Source organism: Pelodiscus sinensis, chromosome 5 (genome assembly GCF_049634645.1).
Source record: "Pelodiscus sinensis isolate JC-2024 chromosome 5, ASM4963464v1, whole genome shotgun sequence".
Classification (NCBI taxonomy): Eukaryota; Metazoa; Chordata; order Testudines; family Trionychidae; genus Pelodiscus; species Pelodiscus sinensis.
The window spans coordinates 19,116,262-19,138,342 of record NC_134715.1 but is presented as its reverse complement, the minus strand read 5'-3'; the positions used below and the strand labels follow the sequence as shown (position 1 = coordinate 19,138,342).

Sequence of the window (22,081 nt, the reverse complement as noted above, 5' to 3'; positions counted from 1 at the left end):
CTAGTGGGAGGCTAGCCCTCCCCAGGTTTCCCTGGTGGCCACTCTGGCCAACACCAGGGAAACTCTCTTGCCCCCCTCCCGGCCCCGGCCCCCTTAAAGGGGCACGGGCTGGCTACGGTGCCCGTGCCAGGTGCAAGCCTGCCAGCACCCAGCCAGCAGACCCTGCACCTGGCACGGCACAGAGCCACCCACCCGATGTCCCCTAGTCCACCCCCTCTTCCCGGGACCAGGCTGGTGGCTCCCGGGAGCTTGCCCTGGACTGCAAGAGGCGGGCACCTTCCTGGGCTAGTGCGGACATCGTGGACCTCGTCCACAATCTCCGCACTAGGCACAGGAAAGTGGCCGTCTAGGGCAGGAGAGCTGCCAGCCTGGCCACCCAGGAGCAGGTGTGCATGAAAATCAAGGGGGTCCACTGAGACCCCTGAACCTGAGCCCTGAGCTTACAATGGCCGTCTTGGGTCAGACCAAAGGTCCATCTAGCCCAGTAGCCTGTCTGCCGACAGCGGCCAACCCTAGGGACCCTGGAGGGGATGGACCGAAGACAGTGACCAAGCCATTTGTCTCGTGCCATCCCTCTCCAGCCTTCCACAAACTTTGGCAGGGACACCACTCCTACCCCCTGGCTAAGACTACTCCATGGACCCAACCTCCATGACTTGATCTCACTTCCCTTTAAACTCTGTTCTAGTTGTAGCCTTCACAGCCTCTTGCAGCAAGGAGTTCCACAGGTTAACTATTTGCTTTGTGAACAACAACTTTCTCTTACTAGTTTGAAGCCTGCCACTCATTCCTTTCCTTTGGTGTCCTCTAGTCCTTCTTTATGGGAACTCATGAAGAACTTTTCTGAATGCACCCTCTCCACCCAACCCCTGCTTTTAGAGACCTCTATTCTGTCCCCGCTCCATCTCCTCTTTTCTAAGCTGAACAGTCCCAGTCTCTGTAGCCTCTCTTCATCTGGGACCTGTTCCCAACCCCTGATCATGTTAGTTGCCCTCCCCTCTCCCAGCCTTTCTCTTCCCCTCTCCCACCTCCTTTTCCCAGTCTCCCCCAGTTTTGTTCAATAAAGACAGAGTCAATGTTGGAAGAAACGTTATCTTTATTTTGTACATCAATAAGAAGGGGGGCTAGGGAAGGGTAAGTGGAAGGAGGTGAGGGAGGAATGGGGTACGAGCCCCTGATGGGGAGGACTGGGCTGGCTCTGCGGGCTTCTGGGGGTGGAAGCTCTCCTGCAGCCCCCCGATTGCCCCCTCTCCCCAGATGGCAGCCTGCGGCAAGTGCAGCCGGGCTGATGGCCGAGTGGTGTGATGTGCCCAGTGTGGGCACTCCGGGCACTCCAAGCCAGGACTGGTTTTCAAGCGGGGCACCCCTGAGAACTGTCTGTCCGGGGTGGGGGTCGGGTCCCTTTAAGCGCAGCCGTCGGCTAGCCTGAGACAGCAGCTCCACGCTCTAAGTCCTCCTCTGATGCCCTGCCGGCACTGCTTCCGGCCATCCTTAAGCCCTGTTCAGGGTCCACTCAATGTGGACTTGCTAGTTCGAATTAGCAAAACGCTAATTCGAACTAGTTTTTAGTTCTAGATGCGTTAGTTCGAATTAGCTTAGTTCGAATTAACTAAGTTAGTTCGAATTAGCGCTGTAGTGTAGACATACCCTATGGGATAAACATAAAAAACAACAAATGGTCTGGTAGCATTTGTATTTTTTCTTTGATTCAAAGTACAGGCAGTCCCCGGGTTACGTACAAGATAGGGACTGTAGGTTTGTTCTTAAGTTGAATCTGTATGTAAGTCGGAACTGGCGTCCAGATTCAGCCGCTGCTGAAACTGATCAGTTTCAACAGTGGCTGAATCTGGACGCCAGTTCTGACTTACATACAGATTCAACTTAAGAACCCCAGGCATCCCCAAGTCAGCTGCTGCTGAAACTGATCAGCGGCTGATTCCAGGAAGCCCGGGGCAGGGGCTTCCTGTAGTCAGCCACTGGTCATTTCCGGCAGCGCCCCAGCTGCTGTACCACAGGCGTCCGGAGCAAAGCCGCGGAGCACGGGGGCAGCGGGACAGCCCAGATGCGCTGTGGCTATCCTGCTGCCCTCGGGCTCCGTGGCTTTGCTCTGCTTTGCTCCCCGTCCCCCTGGTCTGCAGACCAGGGGGACGGGGAGCAAAGCGGCGGAACACGCAGGCAGCGGGACAGCCCAGACGCGCCGTGGCTATCCTGCTGCCCTCGGGCTCCGCGGCTTTGCTCTGCTCTGCTCCCCGTCCCCCAGGTCTGCAGACCAGGGGGAGGGGGAGCAGAGTAGAGCAGAGCGGCAGAACGCGCGGCCAGCTGACAGCCCAGACGCATCTGGGCTGTCAGCTGGCCGCGTGCTCCGCTCTGCTTCCTCCCCCCCCCCATGGTTTGCAGACCAGGGGGAGGGGGAGCAGAGCGGAGCACAGCAGAGCGGAGCAGAGCAGAGCGGCGGAACGCGCGGCCAGCTGACAGCCCAGACGCGTCTGGGCTGTCAGCTGGCCGCGTGCTCCGCTCTGCTCCCCCTCCCCCTGGTCTGCAGACCAGGGGGAGGGGGAGCAGAGCAGAGCGGAGCGGAGCAGAGCAGAGCAGAGCAGAGCAGAGCAGAGCGGCGGAACGCGCAGCCAGCTGACAGCCCAGACTCTGGGCTGTCAGCTGGCCGCGCGTTCCGCCGCTCTGCTCTGCTCCGCTCTGCTCCCCCTCCCCCTGGTCTGCAGACGGGGGGGGGGGGGAGCAGAGCGGAGCGCGCGGCCAGCTGACAGCGTCAGCTGGCCGCGCGTTCCGCCGCCGCTTTGCTTCCTCTCCCTGGTCTGCTTGAGACCAGGGAGAGGAAGTGCCCCGTTCGTAACTGCGGATCCGACGTAAGTCGGATCCGCGTAACTCGGGGACTGCCTGTAATGTATTTCTTCATAGCCTCATATTTACTGTAAATTAGCTTACCTATAAGCTTCAACCATATTAGAATCCTTTTATGTTTAGTAATGTTTTTGAAAGATGCATATTAAAAGAAAATAGATCAGCAAAACTTGTAACACAGCGAGCACCAATATCCACCTCCTCCTTTCCTAAACAGTTAACATATATCCAAAGTCAGCTTGCATACTAGGTTATAGATAAGCCACATTAAACATACATTCAAACTAGGTTTCTGTTATTTGATATGTTCATGTATGAGACAAAATGCAAGCTTAGCTGAAACTATTCTAGATCAGGAGTTAACAACACTTCTTTACCTCACTGTCCACAAGGTATGCCTTTTCCACTAGGGTTCCACTGTAACTCTTTCAGAATTAAATCCATGGAATGGCAGTTAGCTTTATTTAACTTTTATTTAATAAAATAAAACCAACAATGACATATTAGGGAAACCTATATTCTAGTATTTAAGATACAATAGACATAAATCATGAACAACTTAGATTCAAGCATCTACACACAAACCCACAATAACACAAGACTTTCAAAGGTCACCTGAATAAACAGCATGGGGATAAAAAATACGATTGGGATTTTAAGGGAAAACCTTTACATTGGTTTGAAATAATGATTATTTAATGAAACATTTCTGTATTTTCATGCTTTAGAATGGGCAAATTCATGTCCTACAGAAACTCTACCTTCCTCACCAAGCTTTCTGTTCCCTTCCATTTTCCATCTCTCCTTCAGTCTACACTATAAAGTTTTGTCAACAAAACTATAAGTTACCAAAACAAAAATTGCCGGAGGATCATGTCCACACTGGAGGCACCATCACTGACAGTGTGAGAAAAGCACTGGGGGTATGTATCCCACAGTGCAGCACTGTGGGAAAGCAGAGCTGATCACTGCACATCTTGAGATGCCCACTAAGTGCTCCCGCAGCCTCCTCAGCTGCCAGGAGCGGCATCATGAGTAGCTCTGTGAGCTCTCTGTGATGAGAAAAGTCAAAAACAGCCCGGCAGCCTGTCTCCTACCCCCTGCAGCAGCAGCTCACCTGCTACTATATTCCTAGTGAAGCAAAGAATGATTTAGTTTTTGTTCCCTAAATGGAGAGGCACAATCAGCTGTTAGATACTTCCTGGAGCTTTGAAAGGAGAGGGGGATATGCCTGCAGGATAGCCAAGATCAAAAAACTAAGCAAAGTCATCAGGGCAGACATTGTGAGATACTGGCAGAAGCCATTTCTGTCAACAAAATAAACAGTTTACACTGGCTCTTTGTTGACAATAAAGGGGGAGGGGAGTTGCTGGTGGAGATGGAAGTGTGTGTCACCAAAACAGGATGTGTTTTCCAACAAAAGTCGCATTGCAGTGTGTGTGCTCTCATTGTTTTGTTGCCATAAGGCAGTTTGTTATGATAAAACTTGGTAGTGTAGACAAGACCTTACATTTTCCAGTTTTCTAATCACTTTCACAAGGAGTTACAAAATGTTAACACCCTCCAGGAGCAAATTTACAAGGGAAGAAACACTAACCCAACTAAAATGATTGTACGTACTTCGGGTTATTTTTATAAAAGGAACTCAAAAGCAAACAACTTTTCTTTAACAACATGCTAAGTCACATTTAGGCCCTGAAAGAATAGCAGTGACTAAATAGGAAATCAAAAAAGAACAATGAGATTCAAAGCCAGTAGCAGTCCTGTGCAGCCACACTGGTGCAAAGCTCTATGCCCAGACATTTTTGGATTGATAAAAACACTGAGAGAATCAAAATGCAAAACCTTTTTGTGCAAAAAAGAGACTTTTACATCATCTAATTTATCATTTCTATGAAGCAGTCTCAAAAAATGATTTCCCTGAGCTTATATAAAATTTTACATTGTACGTAGTGCCTTTAAAAATGTAATCTCTAGCTCACCCTTGCCCCAGCACACCTGGCCTCTCACTTCCCTTTGGTATTCACTAATGATGAAGTAGTGAAATACTAAACTATAACAATGTTTAAAAGAGATACTATTCCAACCTTTTAAAATACCATTGGCTTGGTTTTCTAGTTTTACATAAGTGAATTACATAGCTTGCAACTATTTCCAAAGAAACAAATGCTTAGGGACATGCCGTTTACAAAAATAGAGCATAACTGCACTGTGGCCACATCATTTGTAAGTTGTGAAGTGCTGTAGATTCCAGAAAATAATATAAAACTCCCTCCTTTATAGGTGGGTTTTAAATAGAATTAAATCATGAAAGACAAGCCGTAGCTTTGTGACTGCTCAAAGAGGAGAGATAAAGGCTATAGACTGACTGCCCCAGTTGTCTTCTCTTCCTGACTCTTTAGTTGATTTCAAATAGTCAGCATCTTAACTTTAAGCATAACTCTTTTTGACTGTTTTTGACTACGGAATGTGGAACTATAGCTGTAGTTAATGTGGTGGTTATGCAGTACAATATACTGTGGTTAGCAGGCTAATAAACACATTTAATTTGACGTTATGTCCTGGCTTTGTATTAGTACGTCACCACTACTTAGCGGCGAGGAGTCCTGTGGCATCTTATAGATTAACCGAAGTGTTGGACCATAAGCTTTTGTGGGCAAAGACCCACTTCGTCAGATGCATGTATACACCAATACTTAGGTATATCTTCTATATAAATGTAGCAGGGTAGTTAATGTGTTAAATCTTCATGGACTTTCTTTCAGATATCCATCATGCCACGCTACAAGCTCGTGTATTTCGATGTGAGAGGAAGAGCAGAAATCAGTCGCTACCTGTTTGCCTATTCAGGCATAAAGTACGAGGATCACAGGATAAAACTAGAGGATTGGGCCAAGATCAAACCAAGTGAGTAGAATATATTCTTGCATACAAACTTTCCCTATAAATCTAGTCAGAACACAAAACCACATAGGATACTGTCTATTTGCTGATTTGAGATAAAAGGACCAATGAATGCTAAAAGACTCAGGTGAAATTTTGGCTTCATTGACGTCAATGGGAATTTTACAACTAACTTCTGTGAGGCCAGGATTTCACCCCTTGTCTCTCCGCCAGGAAATATTAATCCAAGGACAGATTCTCAGTTAGTATAAATTGACACAGTTCCATACCTTCATTGCATTTACTGACATCAGCTGGGAATCATGCCCCAAGTTTTCAAATACTGTCAGCTAGAAACTGATGGAAACACAGTAAATATTAACACATTAAGACTCTTAAAAAATTGGCCCCAAAAGGCTATACTAAAGCACTGAAACCAATTTCAGAAGCCAAATGAAAATCAAAGAAGCAAAGAGGGAAGCCCCTTGTGACCTGACAAGTTCTCCAAGTGCAGAAGCAACAAGAGCAGCTGAAAAGGGAAAATGGTGGAATATAGCCTACCTCTGAAAAAAATATACAGTCTATTCAGAGACTAGCAGTACACAGAAAGCTACAAGACTCCTTTAATGTTTACAGATAAATTAACCTGAGATTGACATAAGTGAGACTAAAATGTCAAAAGGTCAAAGCAAATGTCACGTGTGTGCCAAACCCTTTATTTACGTTGCACAAACCGTTCAATATTTTAATTCACCAGTAAGTTTTACTCCGGATAAGACTAATCCTAGGCTGGTAGTTTGGAGGTAAGCAATCATAGGACTTGCCAATTTCCTCCATGTCCTCACTTGAGGAAACTGCCCTCTATTCTATTTTCCAGAATAGATTGTTGTAGTACTTCCTTCAGGGAGCTGCTCTTTAAGATTAGAGAAAAACTTCAGCTGGTGAAAAAAGTTGCTCTCCATTTGTGACGTGATGCTGTTTGGAAGGAAGGCATTTTACACGATCAGCACAGTCTTCCAAATTCTTTCTTGGTGCAATCAAAGGTTCTTTTATCCCATATATCCTCAAATGGTTTGAATCCTGATTGTTTTAGACATCATTTTCTCCTTAGTGACATTGAGACACTTGCTGAGGTGCTCAAACCAAGACACCATGGTGTCAGCCGACGGTCAAGGCAGTGTGTGTGTGTATGTTTCCGAGAAAAGGTTTAACGTCCGTGCCTTTACTGCTAGGACCGGGGTCCCATCGCAGAGGGTGGCCAGCAGACCAACAGACGCCCCGTTATATAGGAAGAGCTTATTACATCTTAGATTTCAGCTGCTAGAATTCATAATTCCTTCGCAGCGGGCAGCCTTGGGGAAAGACTGAAAGATGCCCCAGTGGATCCTGTCACCTGGGAGTGACACAGATCCAAACGCCCAAGCTCTTCCTATAACTGTCCCTTTAGACCGGCTGAAGTTCTTTTAAATTGTGCTTGGTTCTATTACAGCAACTGAAGGAGTCAGGTTAAAACTTAGACAGTTATAGGTTTATTAAAGAAGCTTATAAATCATATGGTTACAATGGCTATTGCTCTATTTCTTAACTACTAGCAAAATATAGATACTGCTAGCAAAATATGGATCTTAAAAATGGTTACAAAGAAGATATAGAAAAATAGAAATAATGGTACCAAGTAACAGCTTACTCTTTCTATGTGTACACTTAAGATAGAGGACCACATCCAGGTACAATTTTTACCCCCTTCTGTGCCTCTCGACTCCAGCATGTCAGGCCAGGGCCGGTCCCTCAATTCCTAGGAAAGACGAAAATACGAGGTGGGTGTCCCCATAGAACCTCGGGAGGTCAAACACCTAACCCGACCAGCAGGTAGAGGATAGAATGACACTCAAAGTGAGTGTGTGCTGGGCCCATCTTATATACTCATGGGGTCACGTATTTCTCTTTCTTATCTGTAATGCCAATTGATGCTGGTCTGTCTGCTGTGAGACCAGTTCTTACAAGGGAGTTGTGAACTTAATTTACACTCGTAAGAGAGATTTCAGATGATTAAATTGGAAGTACAGGACATTGTTTTCTCAGTGGGAAATTCCCCTTCCAGGGACTGTGTGTGTTCGAATCAACATAGGTGCCAGCCGCAGCCTCGAGGCCAGCTTATTGACTTAGCTGCTTTCTATCCACATATCTGTTTTTTTTTCAGCTTCTCAGGATCAGATGAGCCAGCATAGACTATGCTGATATTATTGCTCCTTCTCTGCCCTGTGCTTCAGAGAGGCAAATAAGATGGTTGATATGGGATTAGTCTGTCTGGCCACACATGGGCTAAAAGAAGACGGGACTCCAAGGGAGACAGGGGAGAAATAGAGACAGGCTCTTTTCAGTAAGGAGTCTTGCATTTTGCAAACTGTTTCTCCACCAGAGTCTGATTCTGTTGACTATCACGTTATGCAGTATAACTTTGGTATCCCTAAAGCATTTTCACAGAAGGAGAGGAAAGAGGTGGATGGAAGTGGGGAGGGAGGGACGCGGGGGGGCAGAGAATTGGTTTTGAAGAGATTTAGGGATTTGTGCTCTAGTTTTGAATTTTTATATTCGCACAAATAAAATTTATAGTGTCTACATTCTCCATACATACCTAGAATTTTGAATAGATTATTTTAAAATAAAACAAACACTACGAAGACTTAAACATTACAAATCCATTTACATCTTAAAATATATGAAAATCAGGCTTACTTGCCAAATGTTCCAAGTTCAAGATGCTGGATTTCCCATGTAACAGTTGTAGACATCATACACACTCAAACCAGTGAGGCAGTCGGGCAAGAAAATACTTTCCAAAACATTTTTAATGTTCATGATACAAAGCCATCAATGATGACTCCTGTACATTAGCCAATGTCTGTTAGCCAATATGTCTGACTGCAGCCCATCTGCACTATTAGCATTGTGATTGAATATTAGAGATGCAGGATGTGTTAAAGAAACTGGGAACCAAGATATCAGAGCTCTGTTCTTGGATATTCCACTTAGTCTAATGCCTTGTGCAGATCATTTAACTTTTTGTTCCTTAATTTGTTAGGTGAACTGACCCTCCCTCCCCCAGGTTATTATATGGTTTAATTAAAGGTGTACCATACTTTGGGAACATATGTGAAGAAAAATGTGACATATACATTATGGCTACGTCTAGACTGGCATGATTTTCCGCAAATGCTTTTAACGGAAAACTTTTCCGTTAAAAGCATTTGCGGAAAAGAGCGTCTAGATCGGCACGGATGCTTTTCTGCAAAAGCACTTTTTGCGGAAAAGCGTCCGTGCCAATCTAAACGTGCTTTTCAGCAAAAAAGCCCCGATCGCCATTTTTGCGATCAGGGCTTTTTTGCGCAATACAAATCTGAGCTGTTTACACTGGCCCTTTTGCGCAAAAGCTTTGCGCAAAAGGACTTTTGTCCGAATGGGAGCAGCATGGTATTTCCGCAAGAAGCACTGATTTCAGACAGTAGGAAGTCAGTGTTCTTGCAGAAATTCAACGGACAGTGTAGACAGCTGGCAAGCTTTTGCTTTTGCGGAAAAACTTGCCTGTCTAGACACAGCCTAAGGGTATGTGTACACAGCAGGGCAAAAGTCAAATTAAGTCAAATCATGTGTAGCTGAAGTTAAAATAGCTTAATTCAGCTTTTGGCGTGGTCTATGCAGCAGGAAATTGAAAGAACAACACTGTAAAATGAGGGTTACAGGAGTCAGAGTAAGAAGTCCTCCATCTCGACATTATGTCAAAATAATGGCTTGCTGTGTAGATGCACATTTTGTTATTTTGAAATAATGTCAGTTATTCCGAAATAATACTGATGTGTAGACGTGTCCTAACATATTACCATATTACTATGACTCTTATATTGGATTTCAGATTACATAAGACATTGGGTAAAGTACAGGAAAGTTTTACAGACGTCCCATTTGGGGCTAGATCCTGCAAACCCTCTGCATGGAACTCCCATTGAGTCAGTGAAAGATCTGTGAACACAGAAGCAGACACTGGGAATGCTTCCTAATGGTCATGAATTGTTTTAGCAATAGAAGTAAAAGTAAAGAGAGAGAAAGGGGAGATTGGACATATAGTGGTGACTGTCACTAGAAAATCTAAGCCTAGAAAAGCAGTTGGGTCGAAACCTGAAAATGCCACTTTGGCCAAGAGTTGGATCCTGAGTCCCTGCCTACGGATGACTCAAGGCTTTCATTAAGGACACTTAGTGAAGGAGATAACTACATCATTCCACCTGCACTATGTACAAAAACAGTTGCATAATTTTCACATGTACAACTAATTAATTTAACACTACTAAAAGATATTGATTTTGTCATGAGATCAACCAGCTACAGAATATTTGATGACTATGGGGAAATTTACTCCACAGGAAATAATTAATATTCATTCTCAAAATGTTTCTAGGCACAGAACTGTGAAATATGTCATGTTGTATCACAAACCTAAGTAAGTATGAAGTTTAATGAATAATTTTGGTGTACAGGCCACACAGTCCCTCTTCCACAGTAATGCAAGTGAGTGTGTCAGATTCAAAGTTCATATGTGAGGAGTGTGTTTCTCCGTGCTTCTCTGATGTTGCTGCCTCATTTTGATCTCCTGTGGTTTGGCAAATTCTCTGGTTTGGCATCAGTCAGGTCTCGAGGGTTCCAGACTAGTGAGATTCAACCTGTAATATAAATAAAACAAGGCAGTCAGAACAATACCACCTTGGCATGAAACAAGATCAAAATTAAATATACCAACTTGTTTTTCGATCATTTCAAAACTTTTCATCTGAAGACATAAAAAATCATAATACAAAACATTTTGATACAGATGAAAGAGCATTTTTGATGTAACACTGATTATTGAAAAATTGTCTGCCAGCTCTCGTTAAAACTAGTCTGCCACAGACCTTACCTATAAAGAGACGATTGACATTTTCAGAACATACCCCCATAGAAATTATGTACTGCACGTTCATTCCTACCCCTGCATTTCAAACTGCCTAGCTTAAGAGTAGCAGCATTAAAAACTGTTTCAGTTTAGTCTCCCCAGTAAGTCCTCGATAAAGCAAAGCTATGATGCTACATAATCATTAAAAGACTTTCTGCTCTAATCGGTTTCACAGCTGTAGTAATAAGAATGCATCAGCTGAAGTGAATTGCTTTTACCACTGATACAGGCCAACAATTAAGAATTACATTAGTTAAGTGGTTGTCATGCTATATTTCCTCATTTACATCTGCAATAGTTTGTATTGCAGTTCACACAGGTCTTTAAATATTAGAAGAATTTAGAAAATTACAGACATTAGTAGAGAGATACAGCAGCAGTGTGGTGCACATCTCTAAAATATTAATTTCATTCATACTAGACCAATCCTATGTATCTCAAACTGTGTTTGTACAGATTACCTTTCTAGCACACAAATATTATATCTGCAGAAACAGTTCATACCGTATAGCAAAACTTCATATTGTTGATTGCTATAAATGATAGAATATTGAAAATAGGGTGGAGAAAGCACAGAAGCCAAATTTTCATGCATAATATACAAAAGAATGTACACGCATTTCTACACTTAATTTTGTGACTATATCAGGGCCGAGTTGAGAATGCTGACGCCTGAAATCAGGCCTACAATCTGACAAACTACTCCTTCAAGAGAAGAAATAGTACAAACTATCCAAAGGGAAACAACAGCATGTCTTCTCTCCTCTCATAATTGTAGATAATCTTCTGATTCAAAGTATAGTGAGCAGGGTTGGCTGCTCACTGACCCCAAGGAGGAGGAACCCCTCTCTGATCTTGGGTGGGCTGAGACAGAGCCTGCCCCTTTAAGTCCACAGAGACCTAGGGGAGGGGCAGGAAGTATAAAAGATGAGCCCAGAAGCTCAGTAGGCAGCAGCTGTCATTGGGAGCAGAGACTTACCCTGAAGACGCTGAGGAGCTGGCCAAGGTGGATGACTAGCTCAGGCCACCAGGCCCAGGCCTTCAGGAGGAGACCCTTTTCTCTCTACGCCTAAACTTGGACTATACAGACCCTGTGAACCCGCCACTGCCTGGCACACACCTTTAAGGTGTGTCAGCATGCTCAGGAACAGATTCCTTACTGACCCCAGTGGACACCAAGGCTGCCACTGCTAAGGCCCGGGGCCAGGACGCGGTGGAGTAGGGAGGGCATGTGTCCCCCCTGCTACCTCTATACTGGGTGGCAGTCTCTCCTTTCCCACTTGTGCTGTGAAAACTGTTTGTTTGCCTGCCCTGCCCTGAACCAGGGTCTGGGTGCCATTTGACTTTGAGAGCTGTTTGTTTACTGGCCCACCCTCTGGCCCCTGGTCTTAAAGGGGCCGCCAGGCAAGGAAGTACAAGCCTGAGCATTGGGCTCAGTACTATGTGAGAACTCTTACACAGACTCTAAGGGAGCTCCTTAGAGAGTACTTCAGATTAAAGACAAAAAGTTTGGAAAATAGCATCTACATCCATGAAACATGAAAATCTACAACGTGGAATTTTGCTTAATTAATTAAGATGATCCAAGAATGATAAGACTTTTATTTTAAAAAAGCAAGCAAAGGACAAAAACATTACTCCCCCTTGTGTCTCACAAGCAAAGATATTATTGAAAAAGAGCATGTACATATCTGTGTAGAATAGAGTTTGAAATTGCCTTGCCCAGAGTTATAATTCATTTTAATTCTCCTTGGGAAGACCAATGCAAACGAACACTGCAGAATGTTAGGAGTTCATCTTTACATGCAGGACAGGAAATTATAAAAGCTGCAATTTTAACTTCTGAACGGGATTAAAAAGTTGACGTAGTAGTTCATGTGATTTTTTTGTAGTGGTCAATTTTGCCCATCTTAACTCAGTATTACTTTTCAGCAGTTTTGGCAGGACAATGCATGCTTTATTGCCATACACTCTCTCTCTGCCGCCCCTCTCCTCATTTCTCTCTCCGAATACTATAAAAAGTCTTTTTAATGCACCATAAACATGGGAGCTTTGCCTGGTTTGGATTAGGTACTATGACAGCAAAATGTCTGTAATTGTACATTTCATTTGTTTTCTTTGGTCACGAGTCAGCTAATCTGCTGTAGAACTTCAAAGTATTTTCAGGCCAGAATTCCTTAGCTTTAGTATTAAGCAAATTCAAGCAGCCCAGTAAACGTGCAAAGCTATGGAAATGCAGCTCTTCCAAATGCCTTTTCAACAGAGCTGGCCAGAAACAGGAGATTCTGAGTTGCCAACATTTCATTCCATATGGGGATTTCTGACAAAATGGAGCAATCTGTTTCACTGACCTGCACTCCTGCCAACCAGGCAGTTCAGGACCTGGGAAGCTCAGAGAATGAAAACTTGGGAAGCAACCAAGCAGTGCCTCTGCTAGCACAATAGCCAGGACCCTGACTTGTTTCCTGCCAGTGTGGCCAGCAGGCTGTCAGTACATCAGTTAGGATGATCAGCCTTTCAGTCTATTTGGTTTCCATCAAAAGGTATCAATGGAATCGACACTTCTAACATTTCAATTCTGTAAGATTAGCATTTTCCAACCAAAAACCATTGCACTGGTAAAATCTTTACCCAGCGCTCCTCTTCAGCAGGAGAGCGGTGTATGCTCAGGACAAGCCTATATCCCAAAAGGCAGAAAGAGTGAGTGTGAGACATCGGATCCTGATGAGCTTCTATGTTAGAGTCGCACAACTGTTCCTCTATGCAATTTTTGCTTAACACTTGCATAGCACTTCATTTTTGATATTCTGTACAAAGTGGGCTTCCAGGCATAAAGATTTAGGGACAAATCCTGAGAGAAGCAGAAACCTGCAACTCCCTGTAATCTCAGTTGAATTAGAGGTAGCCAGTGCCTCTCAGATTTGGCCTGGAATCATCACATATGCAGACACAGCAAGCAATAGGCACCTCACCTTGTCAGCCTACCCCCTCTTGGCTGCCAGACTCCCTTCCTTGCATGAAACCTCTCTGAGCTCCATGGTAAATCCACCCTGACAGCCTGGCAGTCCTGCTGAGACCTGCCTCCTTCCTACTGGTGATCAGACAAGAACTTGCAGCAGGCGAAAGCATTTTACATAATGGGAGAATGTTACAGGAAGGAAGATAAATCCAAGAGTGGGCAGATATTCCTGTTTGGCACATGCACTACACTATATTTTTAAACTGGCTCTGCCTCCCCAGCAGTCAAAAGACCGTTCCCTTCTCCTCAGATGGTGCCTCTCAGCAACCTCCAAAACCTCCCCGGGAAATATTCATGCCCCACTTGGAAGTGACCCAATTCACAATAGGTTACATCCATCAGGGAACTCCTTAGCTCATAAAGGGCTGAAAATATTGCCCGATCAGGAGGGTGGAATTGGAGTTTTGGCTGAAGAAAAGCTGGGGGTGGTTTGGATCCAGACTCCGTGGTATTTGAACCAAAAAAGTTGAGGGTTTGATTGGAAGATTAGGGTAAAATGATCGGCTACGTCTACACTGGCCCCTCTTCCGGAAGGGGCATGTAAATTTCACGAGTCGTCGTAGGGAAATCCGCGGGGGATTTAAATATCCCCCGCGGCATTTAAATAAAAATGTCCGCCGCTTTTTTCCGGCTTTTAAAAAAGCCGGAAAAGAGCGTCTAGACTGGCCCCGATCCTCCGGAAAAAGTGCCCTTTTCCGGAGGGTCTTATTCCTACTTCAAAGTAGGAATAAGACCCTCCGGAAAAGGGCACTTTTTCCGGAGGATCGGGGCCAGTCTAGACGCTCTTTTCCGGCTTTTTTAAAAGCCGGAAAAAAGCGGCGGACATTTTTATTTAAATGCCGCGGGGGATATTTAAATCCCCCGCGGATTTCCCTACGACGACTCGTGAAATTTACATGCCCCTTCCGGAAGAGGGGCCAGTGTAGACGTAGCCAATCTTGTTTTGACTCATCCCTAATTAAAATTATCAACCAGTGCTAGAGCAATGCAGTTTAAAAGTAGTGAAAAATGCGGCTAACTGCAACTATAGCCTCTCAAGCTATTTGGTTTTACCTGAAGTCATATCTAGACAGGAATTTTTCATCTGACTTCATCTTTATAATTCGTTGAACCAAAATCCCAGATCCACACACTCCCCAATTGTAGGGCAACTGCAATTTGGAAATTAATTTCTATTAAGCAATTTGAACTCACCGCCATTCATCCCAATTTAAATAGGCACAGCGATTGAAATCTGGAAAGACAGAATCTCTTTGGTCTAGATCTTGCAGAACTTGGGAAGCAAACTTGGCAGGAAAGAGTCAGATTTAAACATACAATTCAAAGGATAGAATTGACAATATTTCAATCACTAGCAGAAACATACTCAATTCAAGAGCCACAGTGCCACCTAATAGACCTTTTCAAAACATTTACAAATTCCTGGATGTGAAATACATTGAAAAGGCATGTGTGCCAGAATGTCTTTGAATCATAATGCTAGTAACATCTGCAGCATGCTATGTGAACAACTATAGTTCAATTTCAATGTATAGGCACTTCATAGAAGCAGCACAAGATAGTTTTATTTCATTCACTGTGAAATTTTTACCGTCTCTTCATAGGGAATGCTCAGAGGCTGGAAGTGTGCTTAAAAGGTCCAGAGGCAAACTGTTGAGTGGGAAATTGTAGTGATGAAAATGTATTCTGCTGTAATGAAACAGATGAATCAGATTAAACAGAGATTTAGTGCCCCAAAGATCTTTTCTAGGGTTGGTTTTGTTCAACATCATTAATGACCTGGATGAGGGGATGGATTGCAACCCTCAGCAAGTTTGCAGATGACACTATGCTAGGGGGAGAGGTAGATATGCTGGAGGGCAGGGATAGGGTCCAGAGTGACCTAGACAAATTAGAGGATTGGGCCAAAAGAAATCTGATGCGGTTCAACAAGGACAAGTGTAGAGTCCTGCACTTGGGACAGAAGAATCCCAAGCATTGTTACAGGCTGGGGATCGACTGGTTAAGTAGCAGTTCTGCAGAAAAGGACCTGGGAATTACAGTGGATGAGAAGCTGGATATGAGTCAAAAGTGTGCCCTTGTAGTCAAGAGGACTAGTGGCATACTAGGGTGCATTAGGAGGAGCATTGCCAACAGATCCAGAGAAGTGATTATTCCCCTTTATTTGGCTTTGGTGAGACCACACCTGGAGTAGTGTGTCCAGTTCTGGGCCCCCCACTATAGAAAGGATGTGGATGCATTGGAGAGGGTCCAGCGGAGAACAACCAAAATGATTAGGGGGCTGGAGCACATGACTTATGAGGAGAGACTGAGGGTATGTCTACACTACCCCGCTAGTTCGAACTAGCGGGGTAATGTATGCATACCGAACTTGCTAATGAAGCCCGGGATTTGAATTTCCCGGGCTTCATTAGCATAAAGCCGGCACCGCCATTTTTAAAAGCCGGCTAGTGCGAACCCCGTGCCGCGCGGCTACACGCGGCACGGGCTAGATAGTTCGAACTACGTAGCCATTCCGAACTACCTGTACTCCTCGTTCCACGTGGAATGAGGAGTACAGACAGTTCGGAATGGCTACGTAGTTCGAACTATCTAGCCCGTGCCGCGTGTAGCCGCGCGGCACGGGGTTCGCACTAGCCGGCTTTTAAAAATGGCGGCGCCGGCTTTATGCTAATGAAGCCTGGGAAATTCAAATCCCGGGCTTCATTAGCAAGTTCGGTATGCATACATTACCCCGCTAGTTCGAACTAGCGGGGTAGTGTAGACATACCCTGAGGGATTTGGGTTTGTTTAGTCTGAAGAAGAGAGGAGTGAGGGGGATTTGATAGCAGCCTTCAACTTCCTGAAGGGAGGTTCCAAAGAGGATGGAGAGAGGCTGTTCTCAGTAGTGACGGATGGCAGAACAAGGAGCAATGGTCTCAAGTTACATTGGGAGAGGTCTAGGTTGGATATTAGGAAAATCTATTTCACTAGGAGAGTGGTGAAGCACTGGAATGGGTTACCTAGGGAGGTGGTGGAATCTCCATCCCTAGAGGTTTTTAAGTCTCGGCTTGACAATGCCCTGGCTGGGATGATTTAGTTGGGATTGGTACTGCCTTGGGCAGCGGGCTGGACTTGATGACCTCCTGAGGTCTCTTCCACCTCTATGATTCTATGATCTGTCAGCAGAAGGCAAGCAATGATTTTTCAGGAGATGTTCATCCTTTTTCCTCAATGGATCTTGCTAGAATGGGATAAAATAGCTTCACATGACACCAGTCAGTCTCATGGGGAACAGTCACTTTGAAAAGAAACACTCACTATAGTTTGTGTGTGTTATGATAATATCTGAAGGGCTCAACTTCAATCAGTTGTACTATGTGTTTTAAAGGGTAATTCCCACCCAAACAAGGTTATGTTTTACATACACAAGTCAGACAGGGTGTGAAAAAGGTGATCAAACCCTTTTTTTACAGGAGGAGAACTATGGCATGGGGAGATGAAGTGACCTGACCATTGTCACATGGGAATTGTATTGCAGAGACAAAAACTGAGCCCAGCTCTCTTGAGTCTCAGTCAAATCCCTTCACCACAAGCCAATTCTTCCTCTCTATTGGCTTTCTAAGATACTGTTCTAAAATTAAATATCCTTCCATTTACCCTTTCCAACAAACTCCCTCTTGAAAATGTTTCTGACATCAGACACTAAACCTTTGTTTTCCATGGCTCAGTTTAAGCAAACATTCATGTAACTGCAAAGAAACAGATTCTGTATTTGATTTTGGGAAGGATGGGATTGTCATTTCAACAGACAGACAAACACAGCAAACAATGCTGAATCTAATGGATTGTCAGTTTCTCGACAACCCAAATGCCAACTGGGGAATGGCTAGGCTGCTGGATTGTACCATATTTGAATGAAAGCTTGACCACTGACCCATGGCTGGCTTGGATGCCAGCAGCACTATCAACTCTTAAGGGAGTCAAAAAGGGATAGAGAGGGAACAGTTCACATAAGCCCGAAGAAGGGAGGAGGAAGGTGAATCACTCATGGAAACACAGCTGAAATGAAGGGTGAGAATCAATATGGAAAAGAAGAAATGGGGAAGAGTAGTGAAGGGAAAGAGGACTCAGGAAGAGGAGAACAATGAGACAGAAGGGAAAGAGAAGAAATAAGAACAGTCTTGGAGGGTATGTCTACACTACCCCGCTAGTTCGAACTAGGAGGGTAATGTAGGCATACCGCACTTGCAAATGAAGCCCGGGATTTGAATTTCCCGGGCTTCATTTGCATAAGCGGGGAGCCGCCATTTTTAAAACCCCTCTGGTTCGAACCCCGTCCACGAGGTGTACCGGTAGTTCGGAATAGGAATCCTAGTCTGAACTACCTAGTTCGAGCCCCGTGTAGCCACGCTGCACGGGGTTCGAACCAGCGGGGTTTTAAAAATGGCGGCTCCCCGCTTATGCAAATGAAGCCCGGAAAATTCAAATCCCGGGCTTCATTTGCAAGTGCGGTATGCCTACATTACCCCGCTAGTTCGAACTAGGAGGGTAGTGTAGACATACCCGGAGAGATACCTTTTCAGTCCCCCCTCTTGGTCAATAGCAGGAAGGAGGGGGAAACTATTTTAAAAAGTCTAGCCCAGAAAGGGAACCGGCTCTCCAGGGATCCAACCATAGGAGGCAGCTTGAAAACTAGGGGGCTGTTGAGTGGCCCAGGGTCTGTTGGAGAGCAGGGGCACATCAGCAGGGGCTGCAGCAACAGTAACATTGCCTGTGAGAAAAGGCTGAGGAGTTGTAACTGTGGCAAGAGAGGAGCCATTGGCTAGGAGTCATGTGGCTCCTGAATGGCCACACAGCTTACAGGGAACACTGGCAGTGACTCGTCAGAGGAAAAAGGCATTTCACTTTTACACCGGGAATTTGAAAATATACCAGGGGAATTTAAACTTTTATAGCTGTACCCCTGCCCAATTATATGGAATAATTAAATGTGTGTTACATATCCCTAATCAAGTCACTATTATTCTGAGAGAGAAAACTGTAAAACAATTTGAGCATCTGCCACACACACTGGTTTCATATACTACACAAGTTCTAAAGAAGGATCCCTCATGAAATATTAGACCTTTACAATGATTTATAAGCATGATCGTGTTTATTTTGTGAAGTATCAAAATACACCCGGTAGCTCTGCCCTGGAGAAGAGATTGGTTATTCCTATCAAACACATACAGTGCATATTCTTACTTTTATCATATATACAAATACAGGAATCATGGACAGGATAGGAAAATATAATATTTTCTGCTTTTCCCTTTTCCCCCATTTATTACATAAGATCATATTTGGAGGACTATATGATGCTGCTGGTTCAGAACAATCACTTATATTCAAATGTTAGGTGTTAATATTTTCTCTTGTCTTTCTTCACTGAAACTTCTTAATCCACATTTGCTCATTTCCAGGGGTCTGTCATCCAGTTTATGTCTGATTATTACGGATGGGGACATTATCTGTCACATATTTTATGGAAAGATCTATTCCTCTTGAATTCTAATTTAAAAATAGGGGAAAACATCTGCAATAAAACTATCCAAAAGGGATCGGTTTTGTATTTATACTACTAATGAAAAATGCACCCATGTCATACACCCCAAAAAAGCCATACTTCAGCAAATTTAGAGCTCCAAAATGAGCCACTTTTCCAAGAAAAATTAGGTTGTCTGAGCAAAAGTGCTTAACAAATGTGAAGCTTGACATCCCCCATGGTGACAACGTGAAAAAAACAGTTAATGGGCCTCTGTGAGTAAACAGAATTTGAGGGTCTATAACAGGGGTGTCCAAATCATGGCTTGAGAGCTGTAGCTCGTGAAGCCCCTCATGCTCCTCCACATCCTTTGCCTACTGAGAGAGGGGTGACTTGGGGTTTCTGCCCTGTATCAGGGTGGTGGGGCTAGGAGCTCCTGCCAGAGACCGCTGGTGCCTGCTGAGAGAGATGGCCCCTCCAACAGTATGAGTCATGCTTCCTTCCTTCCTTCCGGCATGCCTCTCCCCTTAGTCTCAGCAAACCCTCCTTGCAGCTTCCAGATTATAGCTCCACGTGGAGAGACAGAAGCAAAAGCATGACTCCTCCTGCAGTCTCCAGATGTTTTCCAGCTCATTCCCTTCATAGCCACAGCTCCCATCATGTCTGTTTGAGCAGCTGCCATGCAGCGAGGAAGCCCAGCAGCACCTTATGACAAAATGGGGCCAGCAAACCCTGGCAAAAGTCAGCAGGGACATGTGACACCATGCCCCCCCTCTCCCCCCCCAACACACACACTGCCTTCTACTCAGCAGGGAGGTCTCTTGGGACTTCAGGTCTACAGGGCATGCCTATCTGGGCTCAGGGCTTCAGCAGAGTGGGGCTGAAGCCAAGCTGTCACCACCCCAAGGTTTGGCAGACACACTGTGTGTCTCAAACTTCTGAGGACTGTCATATGAGGCTGGGACAATTGGGAAGTCTGGCCACTCCTGTGCTATACTTTTCCTGAAACTAACAAAACAAACAGGATTTTGTACTTATAAAGTTGATAAACCAGTAATAAGCCATATTTCCTGTGTCTCAGTCTTCATTCTCAACTGTCAAGGCGGCAACGTTCTGTATGATTTATGTTCTTTTGTTGTAATTGAATTTTCTAAAGCTATTGACTCATTTGAAATTCGTAGGGTAAAACAATGGTTTGCGACCTTTTTTCATTTGTAGACACCCAAAACATTTCAAACTGTGACTGCAGATCTCTTTGGAAATTGTAGACACAGTCTGTGTACCACAGGAGTTAGTCCATAAGACCACAGGTTGAAAACCACTTTATTATGTGACATTTTGTTTTAATGGCAACCACAAATGTTTTGCGGAAACTTATCCACTCTTCAGCCAGCACAATTTCAGAAAAGTCAGCTGAAATCTTGTGGTGCCACTGCCATTTCTTCTCTTAACTCCTTCACTGCTGATCAACCACTGCACCTGATCCATCTGGAGCTGCCAACTATTAAAACTGTCCAACACAATCACAGTTTTGAATGTAATCACTTCCTCATGGCAGGCATGTATCGTACTGTACAACTTTTTACCCAGTTTCTCTCACTGAAATAAAAAGGTTCAGCTATGCCAGTGGAGGAGCACATATCTTTATGCAAATTGGTAATTAGGGTCCAACAGTTCTGGGGTCTTTCCATTCAGCATGCAAGAATGTGCCTTCCTCTAGGATTCTAAATTCAGTAACACATTGCTGTGGCTTGGAACTGGTTGCTCTCTAGATAACAGGCATAAGAAATTTTGTTTGCTGAACAGCTCTGTTAGTGTGTCATTAGTGGCTAACAGCACGTGCTCTCTCACCCAGGAGATGTAATTCTAATTTTCTCTGGCCCTCTTCTTTGTGTAAGCAGCCACATCACCGAAATTTAATCTGGCACCCAGGGATATTGCACTTAAAAAAAAAAGTTGAGTCAATAGTACTGTGCATGTGTAAATGCTTGGTTGCCTAGTGAAATTGCATACATGACCTCTTGAATTCTCTGCGGCTGCCAGCTGGGTCATGCAGAGTTGGATTTCACATCTAAATTCTCTTACCCAATGTCTTTTGTGTATAAGGTTGGACCTCCCTCTAGGGTTGCCAGCTGTCTGGTTTTGAACCAGACAGTCCAGTATTTGAGCTTTCTGTTCGGGAAACAAATTGAGAAAATATAAATGAGAAAATAGAAATGTCCGGTATTTTCTAAATACAAAGTAATGTAGATTGTGATGTAATGTCAAGTGTGTCTGGTATTTTTGTTGAAACCATCGAGCAACCCTACCTCCCTGGTTCAGCAACCTGGGGTCTGGACTAGTCCTGGAGGAGGGATTTTGCCAGACCGGTGGGGGAGGGGTGAGTCATTTTTGGACCCCTACCACAGGCTCCCCAGGACCAGCCACTGGCCTCCCAGCCAGCTCCCCACCTCCTGTGGGCCATGCCAACCTGCTGGGCAGCCATCGCTGCCGTGGCTCCAGGCAGCAGTGCACACTGTGCTCCACGGTCTCTAGCCAGCCCACGTGCAGTGGCTTCCTGACCAGCGGAATGTGCTGAGCCGGGGCTCCGTGAGCAGCACCACACATCGCATGCCAGGCTCCCTGGGCAGCCGTGCACATGCTTTGTGCTGGGGATCCCAGCTCCGGCGTCACGGGCTGGGCAGCCCCACCATCAGCTCCCTGCGGGCAGCCCTGTAGGGATCCTTACTGCTGGCCCTCCACCAAGACCCCCTGGTTCTGCAACATCCATGCCGGACCAATGGTTGGTGCCAGATCAGAGAATCCTGGTTACAAGAGTTTCAACCTGTAC

The 22,081-nt window shown here is 44.9% G+C and overlaps 1 protein-coding gene across 1 annotated transcript in view; it reads left to right on the top strand.

Annotated features, from left to right (window-relative positions):
• Positions 1 to 22,081, top strand: part of HPGDS (hematopoietic prostaglandin D synthase) — a 67,791-nt gene that overhangs the window by 20,961 nt on the left and 24,749 nt on the right. Inside the window, exon 2 of the mRNA XM_006111950.3 lies at positions 5,622 to 5,763. Within this exon, the coding sequence (XP_006112012.1) occupies positions 5,631 to 5,763 (133 nt within the window). The 5' untranslated portion in view covers positions 5,622 to 5,630. The remainder of the gene's footprint in view (positions 1 to 5,621; positions 5,764 to 22,081) is intronic.